The sequence below is a fragment of the Taudactylus pleione genome, unplaced genomic scaffold (genome assembly GCF_031769625.1).
Source record: "Taudactylus pleione unplaced genomic scaffold, aTauple2 ptg001594l, whole genome shotgun sequence".
Classification (NCBI taxonomy): Eukaryota; Metazoa; Chordata; class Amphibia; order Anura; family Myobatrachidae; genus Taudactylus; species Taudactylus pleione.
In genome coordinates, this window is record NW_028285991.1 from 255,001 (window position 1) to 267,934 (window position 12,934).

Below are 12,934 nucleotides of genomic sequence, written 5' to 3' on the forward strand. Positions count from 1 at the left end.
CAATTTTATATTAATAAAATATATTTGCTCTTTTGGTACCATTTGCATCAGTAATATGGTTTCATTAGAATTGTTATCTTACTGAAGATGACTGTTCCCCAGTGTTTCTTCTTAGTATCAGCGTTCCTACCGTCCTATATGTGTGTCTCCAGCACCAGCGTCTTGGTGTGTCTCCAACCTATCCCCTCGTGTGTTTCTTCAGCGCTATCTCCCTGCGCCTCTCCAGTGCCACCCCCAATTCTCTCCGGCACCATCCACCCACCGTGCCATCCTCCTGCGTCTCCCGAGCGTCATCCTCCTGCGTCTCCTCAGTGGCGTCCTCCTTCCCTAGCACAGAATAGCCCTTCTTTCTCACACACAGATCATCTCCCCTTAGCACAGAATACCCCCCTCCCCACAGACAGATCAACCCCCCTGTCCCCACAGACAGATCATCATTTCCCCCACCCTTAGTATAGCAGACCCCCCCTCCCCCAGACAGATCATCTCCCCCACCCCTAGTATAGCAGACCCCCATCCCCAGACAGATCATCATCTCCCCCGCCCTTAGTATAGCAGACCCCCCCTCCCCAGACAGATCATCTCCCCCACCCCTAGTGTAGCAGACCCCCATCCCCAGACAGATCATCATCTCCCCCGCCCTTAGTATAGCAGACCCCCCGTCCCCCAGACAGATCATCTTCCCCACCCCTAAGGTAGCAGACCCCCATCCCCAGACAGATCATCATCTCCCCAGCCCTTAGTATAGTAGACCCCCCCTCCCCCAGACAGATCATCATCTCCCCCACCCCTAGTATAGCAGACCCCCTCCTCACAGACAGATCATCTCCCCCGCCCTTAGTATAGCAGACCCCCTCTTCCCCAGATAGATCATCATCTCCCCCACCCCTAGTATAGCAGACCCCCCTTCCCAGACAGATCATCTCCCCCACCCCTAGTATAGCAGACCCCCCTTCCCAGACAGATCATCTCCCCCGCCCTTAGTATAGCAGACCTCCCCTCCCCCAGACAGATCATCATCTCCCCCACCCATAGTATAGCAGAGCACCCCCTCCCCACAGACAGATCATCTCCCCCGCCCCTAATATAGCAGACCCCCCCTCCCCCAGACAGATCATCTCCCCCGCCCCTAATATATCAGACCCCCCTCCCCCACAGACAGATCATCATCTCTCCAGCACCACCCCTAGTATATCAGACCCCCCCTCCCCCAACAGACAGATAACCACCCCCTAGACTGCAGCCAGACCCGATTGTCTCCTCTCCACTCTGCCCCCTCCCCAGGCTGTGAAATGAAACTTAAGCATGACACTTCACAGCCTGGGGAGGGGAGAGTGGAGAGGATGTGATCAGGCTGAAAGACTGCTCTGACCGGCAGGCGGCCCCCCATCCCCGCCGCAACTTACCCTCACCGCGGCCACGCTGTCACCCGCGGTCCAGCGCCACTTCACCTCACTCCGACTGTACGCTGGGTGGAGCCTTGATAGGATGCTGGCCGCTGGCCTCTCTTCTCGCGAGAGAGGCTAAGGCACGGCCAGGCAGTACTGATAGGCAGCCAGGCTGCTTGTGTAAAACACACAGGAGCCGGCTGGGTGACGCGAATCGGGGGGCGGGGCCTCAAATAACAAGCGGCCCCACAACCAATCGGCCCACCGGGATTTTCCCCGCAAAAAGTAATGCCCAATCCGCCCCTGCCCGGCATTAACCACTGGGATGCATGTACCGTGTGAAAATGTCAGCCTTTAGTATGTGGCATCGGGCCACTGTATGATGGTCTCAGGATGTTTTACTGTTGGCATGACACAGGATGAAGACTTTTGGAAGATGGCCTGGTGTCAAGAAGGGCAGCAAAGAAGCCACTTCTCTCCAGGAATAACATCAGGGACAGACTGATATTCTATAAAAGGTAAAGAGATTGGACTGCTGAGAACTGGGGTAAAGTTATTTTCTCTGATGAATCCCCTTTCAGATTGTTTGGGGCATCTAGAAAAAGCTTGTCCGGACAAGGAAAGGTGAGTGCTACCATCAGTCCTGTGTCATGCATCCTGAGACCATTCATGTGTGGGGTTGCTTCTCAGCCAAGGGAGAGGGCTCACTCACAATTTTGCCTAAGAACACAGCCATGAATAAAGAATGGTACCAAAACATCCCCCCAAGAGCAACATCTCCCAACCATCCAAGAACAGTTTGGTGAGGAACAATGTATTTTTCAGCATGATGGAGTACCTTGCCTTAAGACAATAGTGATAATTAAGTGGCTCGGGGAACAAAACATCAACATTTTGAGGCCATGGCCAGGAAACTCCCCACACCTTATTCCCATTGAGAACTTGTGGTCCATCCTCAAGATGTGGGTGAACAAACAAAAACCCACAAATTCTGACAAACTCCAAACATTGATTAGGCAAGAATGGGCAGCCATCAGTCAGTATGTGGCCCAGAAGTTGATTGACAGCATGCCAGGGCGAATTGCAGAGGTCTTGAAAAAGACGGGTCAAAACTGCAAATATTGACTCTTTGCATAAACTTAATGTAATTGTCAGGAAATGCCTTTGACACTTATGAAATGCTTGTAATTTTAATTCAGTATACCATAGTAACATCTGACAAAAAGGTCTGAAAACACTGAAGCAGAAAACTTTGTGAAAATCAATACTTGTGTTATTCTCAAAACTTTTGGCCATGGGCAGGGCACTGGACCTAGAGAAAGGGCACAAAATGGAGAGATGGCCAATTAAAAAAGGCGTATATTTTAGACGCGTGCCCTTTTCGTCACTCTTGGGGGCGTGCCCAACACTTACGGACATGCCGGGCTGCTCCCAAGCACTGCTGTCAGTATAAAAGTATTCTGGGCGCATGCGCCCGGTATCCATTCACCGGCGGTGACCGCTACACTGCAGTTTTCCCCACCCGTGGGACACTGCGACCCGCGGGTGGGGAAGGCACCCACAGGCCGTTTCAGCGGCGCCCCACTAAAACAGCCTAGCGGGAATGCTATTTATGTGGAACTGGCTTTTTCAAAGTATTTTATGTGGATCTGGCTTTTTCAATGTTTTTATGTCATTTATTTTATCTAAGTTGTTTATGTACATTTTTATATGCGATAATTTTGATGTTTCGCTTCTATATGGCTTGGTTTTTTTTTTTATGTGGATCTGGCTTTTTCAATGTATTTTGTGTGGATCTGGCTTTTCAAAGTTATTTATGTGGATCTGGCTTTTTCAATATTAATATGGATCCTGCTTTTCTTCTACATGTGTTGTAGCTTTCCCTATATATTTAGTATGGATTCTGGTTTTCTGTGCTTGTTTGTGAATTTACAGCAGTTTTCTTTCCTATGTTTCTGTATTTGTATAGTTACACACTACCATTCAAAAGTTTGGGGTCACTTAGAAATGTCCTTATTTTTGAAAGAAAAGCTCTGTTTTTTTCAATGAAGATAACATTAAATTAATCAGAAATACACTGTATACATTGTTAATGTGGTAAATGACTATACTAGCAAACTTCTGGTTTTTAAAGGAATATCTATATAGGTGTTTAGAGGCCCATTTCCAGCAACCATCACTCTAGTGTTCTAATGGTACATTGTGTTTGCTAAGCGCGTTAGAAGACTAATGGATGATTAGAAAACCCTTGAAAACACTTGTGCAATTATGTTAGCACAGCTGAAAATGGGTTTGCTCGTTAGAGAAGCTATAAAACTGGCCTTCCTTTGAGCTAGTTGAGTATCTGGAGGATCACATTTGTGGGTTCGATTATACTCTCCAAATGGCCAGAAAAAGAGAACTTTCATATAAATCTCGACTGTCTATTCTTGTTCTTAGAAATGAAGGCTATTCCATGCGATAAATTGGCAAGAAACTGAACATTTCCTACAATGGTATGTACTACTTCCTTCAGAGAACAGCACAAACAGGCTCTAACCAGAGTAGAAAGAGAAGTGGGAGGCCCCGGTGCACAACTGTGCAAGAAGACAAGAACATTAGAGTCTCTAGTTTGAGAAATAGATGCCTCACAAGTCCACAACTGGCAACTTCATTAAATGGTACCTGCAAATCGCCAGTGTCAACGTCTATAGTGAAGAGGCGCCTCCGGGATGTTGGCCTTCTAGGCAGATTGGCAAAGAAAAAGCTATATCTGAGACTGACCAATAAAAGGAAAAGATTAATATGGGCAAAAGAACGCAGACATTGGACAGAGGAAGATTGGAAAAAAGTGTTATGGACAGACAAATCGAAGTTTGAGGTGTTTGGATCACACAGAAGAACATTTGTGAGACGTAGAACAAGTGAAAAGATGTTAGAAGAGTGCCTGACGCCATCATGCATGTCATGCATGGTGAGGTAATGTGATGGTCTGGGGCTGGTAAAGTGGGAGATTTGTACAAGGTAAAAGGGATTTTGAATAAGGAAGGCTATCAATCCATTTTGCAACGCCATGCCATACCCTGTGGACAGCACTTGATTGGAGCCAATTTCCTCCTCCAACAGTACAATGACCTAAAGCACACCTCCAAATTATGCAAGAACTATTTAGGGAAGAAGCAGGCAGCTGGTATTCTGTCTGTAATGGAGTGGCCTGCGCAGTCACCAGATCTCAACCCCATTGATCTGTTGTGGGAGCAGCTTGACCATATGGTACGCAAGAAGTGCCCATCAAGCCAATCCAACTTGTGGAAGGTGCTTCAGGAAGCGTGGGGGGAAATTTCTTCAGATTGCCTCAACACTATGAATTAATATTAACCTCTATACCCTAAAGTCGCTGTTTAGCATTGTGTACACATATGAAATAATTACTTTCCAGACTTTGAATGTGGTACCAAAGCACAAAAGTTATTATTCACATAAAAAGCATATAGTTACACGCTTTGATCTATAATACACTTAGCGCAAAGGTTATACAAAGTACAAGGTACAGTCGATACATACGCATGCGCTCTGGATACAGATTTCCCGGCATCAACTATGAAACCTCCACCAACAGAAAAAGAAAGATGACTAACTACCAGATCTAGAGTGCTTGCATATGTACCATTGCAGAGATAGGCAATACAATAGAATGAGTTGGCATAATCCCATTGGTTCTTCCTCCTGGTTCTTCTGTTGCGATGCATAGCTGATCGAGCAGGAAACTCCCCACTGACATCACTGCTGATGTCACTGCGGCCACCCACAAAACGGCAAGCGTTCCATAAGGAACGCCTCCATTTGTGTAGCCACCCCCCCTCCCCGCCTACAAAATGGGCTGAGCTGTCGATCAACATCGACAGCCGGCCCTTTTGTAGTGAGCTCCGGAGCGAGAGAGTTTCTCTCTCGCTCCGGGGCTTGCGCACGCACAGTGCGGCCAATGCACATGCGCAGGACCAAAACATTGAGCCGGTTGCGAGCGTTCAGCGCTTGCGACTGACTCTGAATGAGGTCCTCTGGTCTTAAATTTATTTTTAGTCTTACACTATGACATTATTTAATGTTATATTATGGGATGGCACAAGGTGATTCTTAAACCATCAATAATGTGTCTCTGGGAGGGACATAAAACTACCCTTATACGCACACCGCGGATCTTGGAAGATCATGGGAAAGATGTGAGGATGCACCTAATCTATAAAGGAAGTCTTGAAGAGGATAGGGACTTACATTATTTAAGATGTTTAAAATAACTTTTCATAATACATTTCATGCATGGCTATCTATACATTATCTGATGGTACATTCTACTTCAGGGTTGTAATGCAGTTTTTCATTTACCTTGGTATTCATGCTATCATTGCTTACCACCATCATGATTTAATTCTCATGGTTTATTTTAGTATTACATTTTCCACATTTCAACACAGCAGGAACACACCTGACACATAAGCCAATTACTAAGATGACAACCAATATAAGGATCAGGAGTTTACCTATACTAGCAACCATTTCCTGGACCCACTCTCCTAGACTGGAGAACCATTTGACTGGGTTTAACCAAGAAACCCATTCCTCTACCTTCTCCTCTACTTCAGTCACTGAAGCATTATGGTTCTTCCGAAATTCCCATTTCAGCTGCAGAATTTCGTCCATCTTCCGGTCTATCACCTCCTTGGGGTCACTAGTATTATTTGTAATATACGTGCTGCACTTGACACCAAATTGGGTAGCCAAAGTTACACAATACCTTCCAGTGACAGCTGTTAAATAATTTAACACTAGCCTATGTTGCACAAGTTCTTTCTTATAAGCTTGTGACTCCCTACCTGTATACCTAAACGTGTCATCATACATCTTGGTGATATTATCTATTAATTTAGCAAGATCTTGAATATATCTGAAATTTAGAGTACCCCGAGTGATCCTGGTGGGATCCAATGCTACTAAAACTTGAAAGCCAGTTTCACTAATCAATTGTGTGGCTTTATGTACATCACTAGGAATCATGTTTCTCTTGTCACGGTGTTCATAGTGCGTATGAAGATATGGGGATGGTGTGTTTTTATGGATACCAAGCATTTCACCATGTGTAAGGGTCATAAATTCTGGAACTACTCTTCCTAGATAGCATAAACCTTCTGAACTCGGAAAGAGCCACTTATACGCTTTCCTTCCACATATAAAATACACATCGTCAGGGAGTACATAAGGGATAGTAAACATCATTATCGTCACACACATTTCCTTAGCAAGTGATCCTATTTCATGTTCTCCCATTTGACTCATACAAGTTTCTGGTTGTAATACCTTGGCACAATATCCTTCTGGTACCCTACCAACCATATCTTTGGTGGAACTTAGTGTATATTTATACCGGAAGTGTCTTCCACCTAGCCTATTTGTGTGTGAAAGTTCAAAATTTATACGTTCATTATCAACTCTTAGTGAGAAGGTCATCGTCTGGTTATTCCCAGTCACCTCCCAAATTCCTGGTTTGTTGGGGTTGGTGATGTTCAAACATAAAAGTGATCTATCTACTTGGTACTGGTGGAGTTTAAAATGAGGTGGTTTGTACATAAGACATTTTCCATCCAGTGCATCCCCTCTTCGCAATTCTAAAACCTCAGAGACATTCAATGGGAATGGCATAAACCCTACATTATGTTGTCCTTGAGGCACGTGAGAGCATATCATGTGACAACAATTTCAGTTTCTGCTGTTGCTGCTTCAACTGTTTACTCATTGTTATAAGATACCTTACAGTTACCTCATTCAAATCTTCCTGTGGACTTATAATTAAATGAGGTTGTCTACCAAACAGTACTTCAAAGGGGGACAGATTAAGATGGAGTCTGGGAGTTGTCCTAGTGCTATGAAGGACTAGTGGTAAGGCTTCTGGCCATCCCAGTCCAGTTTCTGCCATGATCTTACTCAGTTTATTTTTAATAGTACCTTTCATCCTCTCCATCTTGGCACTGGCTTGCGGCCGGTAAGGGGTGTGAAGTCTACTATTAATACCCATCAACTTACACAGGTTCTGGAAGACATCACCTGTGAAATGAGTACCCCTATCACTTTCAATAATTCTAGGGATACCATATCTGCATACAAACTCCTGAACAGTCCTTTTAGCAGTAAACACAGCAGTATTAGTGGCGGCTGGATATGCCTCAACCCAGTTAGAAAACACATCTGTACAAACTAATACATACTTGAGATTCCTGCAGGGTGGTAACTGGATTAAATCAATTTGTATTACCTGAAAAGGTCCGTCTGTCGGAGGAACGTGGGATGGCTCGGTTGGTATTGTTTTTCCAACGTTCTTCCTCAAGCATGTCAAACAGGACATTGCCCTCTTTTCAGCTTGGGAAGAGAAACCTGGTGCACACCAATATTCCCTGACCAACTTGCACATACCTTGTTTTCCTAGGTGAGTCAGACCGTGCGCTGCCTCAGCCAAGCTTGGGTAATACGCCTTGGGTGCCACCGGCTTACCTTGTCCATCTCTTTTCCTGAATGGAACACAAATTTTGCATCTCAATTAATTTCTGCATAAAAAATTAAATAAATGATAGATAGATAGATAGATAGATAGATAGATAGATAGATAGATAGATAGATAGTAAAACGCCGTCTGCCTGGAAACCCCCCCACATACAATGACCAAAATAGAAATAGTAATATAATACAATGTTACTAGTGCTGCATGTTCTTCTCAGTATCACAAATGAAATTATTAGTAACACCTGTTGATCATTTAAAATGTGTCAGCCAGTAATAATACCTGTGCACCAACTAGGAGATGTGGAAAACATGCACTGTTAGGGGTGCACTGCTATAGACCATCAATAGGGTTAATTATTAATACTGTATAATAAATAATACACTATCCAGTACATAAGGAGACCAATGTGTACATATATGTCCAGGGCAGTGCTAGGTTCTTCTGCTGCTACCCCAGACTCCCGGACTTGCTCCAATGCTCTGGAATGATGCACACATCTGAAAAAAAACATTCTGCTCAGACAGGATGGACCCACTGCCATATCTAATGGCTTACTGGTCCTGTATATGCTGGAATTATGCAACACAATATACTTTGTATGTAACATATTAAAGCTGGATAAGTGCTAATTATACGCACTTCATGGACTGGCCACACTTGCTCTAAAATCAAGCATTTGGAAACCCCCCTCTAGAAATCCTGCGTTTGCCACTGAGATTGATAGATAGATAGATAGATAGATAGATAGATAGATAGATAGATAGATAGATAGATAGATAGATACTAACAACCCACCACAGCTTTGCAAGGGAGTAATTTAATCTTGCAATAGCCCCCTGCATTTCATAAAAACCTACGCCAAGTTATCACATTCCCCGCATCTCACCACAGCCCTCTACATCTCTCAACAGCCACCTGCTTCTCACTCCAGCCCCCTGCATTTCACCACAGCATCCTATACATCACCACAGCCCCCTGCATCTCACCACAAGCCTCTGCATCTCCCCACATCCCCCTGCTTCTCACTCCTGCCCCCTGCATCTCACCAATGTCACCATAAACCCCCTGCTGCTGGCTGGGGCTTGCCACTGGGATGTGCTTAAGGGAAGAAGGATCATGGATTAGAGATTTATATTGCAACTACCATAAGCATTATGAGCAACATGTCCCCGATTCTGGGGCACCTGTGCATATTTCCGCAGTCTCCATGTGCACCTGTACCCAGCTGCCAAACATGGTGATGAGCAATGTCCTCTTTGCACAATGTACCCTGTATTTCCTGGTCTTCCTGTTAAGCTTCCCCGCCATGGTGCCCCTGTCCGAGAACTAATTCCTGATAGCTATGCCTCCCCTGGCTCCTTATTGGCTACTGTGTCTGCATCAGGGCATCTTCATGGGTTCGTTGGAAGCTGTATTTCAGTATTTGCCTCACACATCACCCTGCTCAATCCCTGAAACCCTCCCCTCTCTAGGCAGCTACTAAGCAACAGGGCTCATTGCTAACTCTGATTGGCTCTCACTGTCCCAGAGAGCCATTCAGAGCAAAGCCCTCATCCATGCAACAACAGCAGTCAGTCACTCTCACAGAAAATCATCACTGCTTGGCTCCCTTTTTTCACAGATGAATGGTTCATACACCTAAACCATCCGTGACCAATGCTGTATAGAATAGTGAAAACTCCATCAAAATCCATCCAGTGGTTCAAGAGTTTATCCCGTATGAATAAGGGACTTTATTATATCTTTCTATCTATCTATCTATCTATCTATCTATCTATCTCAAACCTTCAAGAAAGACAAAGTGGAAAAGTTACCCTTACCAACCAATCAGCTTCTGAAGTCATTTAACTAGCACAGTCTTGCAAATTGCAGCTAGATGCTGTTGCTATGGGCAACTTCTCCACTTTATCTTTCTCCAAGGCTTGATATATCTCCTGTGAGGTATTTGCATCTGTACATGCCAACTGTGTTCAGGGGTTTATCTAGGGGTCCAACCACCCCTGGCAAAGTAATGGACTGGCATCCCCCTCCCCCCATATATTCTGAATAATTATACTCTGTACTTCCCAGCCATCCCCTTCTGTCCCCCCAGCCATCCACCTTCTGTCTCCCCAGCCACTTCTTCTGTATCCCTATGCAGCACCACCCTATTGTCTCGCCAGCCCCCCTTCTGTCTCCCCAGCCATCCACTTCTGTCTCCCCAGCCATCCCCCTTCTGCCCCCAGCCACCCCCCTTCTGTCTCCCCAGCCATCCTCCTTCTGTTTCCCCAGCCACCCCCCCTTCTGTCTCCTCAGCCATCTCCCCTTCTGTCTCCCCAGCCACCCCCCCTTCTGTCTCCCTAGCCTCCCCCCTTCTGTCTCCCCAGCCATCCTCCTTCCGTTTCCCCAGCCACCCCCCCTTCTGTCTCCTCAGCCATCTCCACTTCTGTCTCCCCAGCCACCCCCCCTCTGTTGCCCTAGCCATCCCCCCTTCTGTCTCCCCAGCCATCCCCCCTTCTGTCTCCCCAGCAATCCCCCTTCTGTCTCCCCAGCCATCCCCCTTCCGTCTCCCCAGCCATCCTCCTTCTGTTTCCCCAGCCATCCCCCTTCTGTCTCCCCAACTCCATCCTCTGGCCCCCCGCATCCAGCCCCTGCTGCCCACAGATACTTTCATTTTCTGTATTTTGTGCCTGCAGCTGTGACCGGTTTCTCATTGGAGCAATGCGTCTCACGTGGTGTCACGCCTTGCCTCAAAAAAACAAACTAGATTCATTCTATGTACCAGGCAGCCGCCTGTAAGCACCGGCGGCTGGCCAGCCCTGGACATCTAGGAGCCAGGGGCATACCCAGGACTACAGGCCTGGCAGTCCCATCTTCATTCTACCCCCTGGCCATGGGTGGAACCGCCGGACAGCCCCCCCTCGGACGGTCCCCCTGGTGAATGCCATCCTGAGGTAGATATGCAACTGATTGTGTTTATGTGTATAATTTATAACTGTATACAGCTTGTATTGTCATTAATAGTCCTATACTGTCTCAGTGTATCTATCTCTCTTTCCCGCTAGCATTTGGATACACCCCTAGTATGAAGTAATAAATTGGTATTGAAGGTCTGATTTCTGTTGACAGATACGAATAATGGTACTTACGACTATTCTATCCTCCTATGTGTGGACTCTGAGCACCGACCTTGAAGATGAAATAGTTGACCCCTTTGATATGCTGAATTATGATTCTCCCACACAATCGATGAGAATGATTTTGAAGGTATTATAGTGCAAGCATGAATCACAATTATACAACCATTAGAAGATGGCATGCCCATATCTCCTAACATGGCACACATCACAAACACTCCTGATATTGCTAATGCTTTTGCTAATGCTAATGTGATGATTTTATTTTGGTAAATATTGTAAAATAAGAGGGATAATGTTGACTACTAGACAAGACTCCATCCACCAGGTACAAAATTCTCTTTTACCACAGATCCTTCTTATTGTACTATTACAGTTACTTGTGCTACATTAATTTATGCTTTAAAAATCCTTTAATCAATTTATCAGAGATAAATGCATTAGAAAAAAGTGTGAAGTTTTGGAGCAGAGCATTTTGTACCGATTGGAAGCTGTTATATTACAGAATCCTCCCCCCCCAAAAAAACCTAACAACCTAAAACTGCATTTTGTCTGTGACAGTGTTGCAACTGTAAAGAGTATTAAACCCATGACTTCCTCACATATCACTTCCTTATCCTCCACTTACATGTATTACACTCAAAGCCGTAAATGGAATTTTCGGGGCACTGGGCAAGAAAGAGCATTGCCCCACTCCCCCTTTCATTTTTTAATTAGAGACATAAGACACGTTCCCGAAAAACATCTTTATTAAACCAATAAACACTTACTGGCATGTTGAAAATTATAACAACTGCACAGGCAAAATGCTGTAAGGAGCAATAAACCAGTGTCGGGATCCTAGCCCCAGCATTGTGAGGTCGACATACTCACTGTACATTGTGAGTGTCGATCTCATGACCGCATACCCTTTAAACAGTGCATTCAGGTCAGACTCAACTAATGTATGTTATAATTCAAGCTCAATAAATAAAATCTAAAAGATAATAATATAAATGGAATTAGTATGGTAAATGATGACAGCATTCTAAAGAACACTAATCTACATTAAATTGTGTTTTAGATTTTGTATATATATACTGTAGCATCCTATTGATTTTACTATTCAAGCTTTCAATTAAATATATATTATTTGTATTTGATCTACCTGCACTGTGCAATTTTTTTTTGTAATTTGTGGTTGTTATATATAGGGATTTTGTTGGCACTTTCCCTGAAATGACTACTTTGGGTGTGCTATTTATAATATCTTGTTATTAGGTATATTATTTTTCGACCACCTAGGTGTGTTGTTTGCACAAGCCGCCGCGCTGCCAATGCTGTGCGGGGTGAACGCCGGACAAGCCTTCGCTGAAGTCTCCTCCTTCCTCCTGTTTGGATCTGTGGTTAGCAGCATATTGTTTGCAGTTCCAGTTGTTGCTCAGCCTCTGCACTAATTACTGCCTGTGTGCACTATCAGATGCACACTGATTGATTCTCTTGTCTGAACACAACCCAGGTGCTCAATAATCTGTCATTAGGGAGGCTTGCTCTGGTTGGGCCCTGTTTCTGTTAAATTCCAGCCAGCCCATCACTCCTGGCCGGTGATAGAGTTTCTCATACTTCCGGTTGTTCCAGTCTCCTGTTTTCCAGTCGAGTTCCAGAGCCAGTCTACTGTGTTTATCTAGTGTCGTTTGTCCCATCCAGGCGGCGCAGTCTGCATTCCACCTGCTCGTGCTGCGTGTGTCATCTAGGCGGCACGGTGCGCTTCCTCCACCTGAAGCGCCAGTCTGTGTCCAGGGCCAGTTTCAACCCGGCGACATTGGCCGCAACTCAGCGGTCCAAGTGTGCAATCCAGCGCACAGTCGCCAGTGTCATCCCGGCGGCACTGGTAGCACCTCAGCATCCTCCTGCCAAGTCAT

General features: G+C 45.2%; 1 protein-coding gene across 1 annotated transcript in view; it reads left to right on the forward strand.

Annotated features, from left to right (window-relative positions):
* LOC148442244 (uncharacterized) overlaps positions 1-12,934 on the forward strand; it is a 65,699-nt gene that overhangs the window by 14,381 nt on the left and 38,384 nt on the right. The window contains exon 2 of the mRNA XM_088464129.1: positions 11,026-11,163. Within this exon, the coding sequence (XP_088320255.1) occupies positions 11,026-11,163 (138 nt within the window). The remainder of the gene's footprint in view (positions 1-11,025; positions 11,164-12,934) is intronic.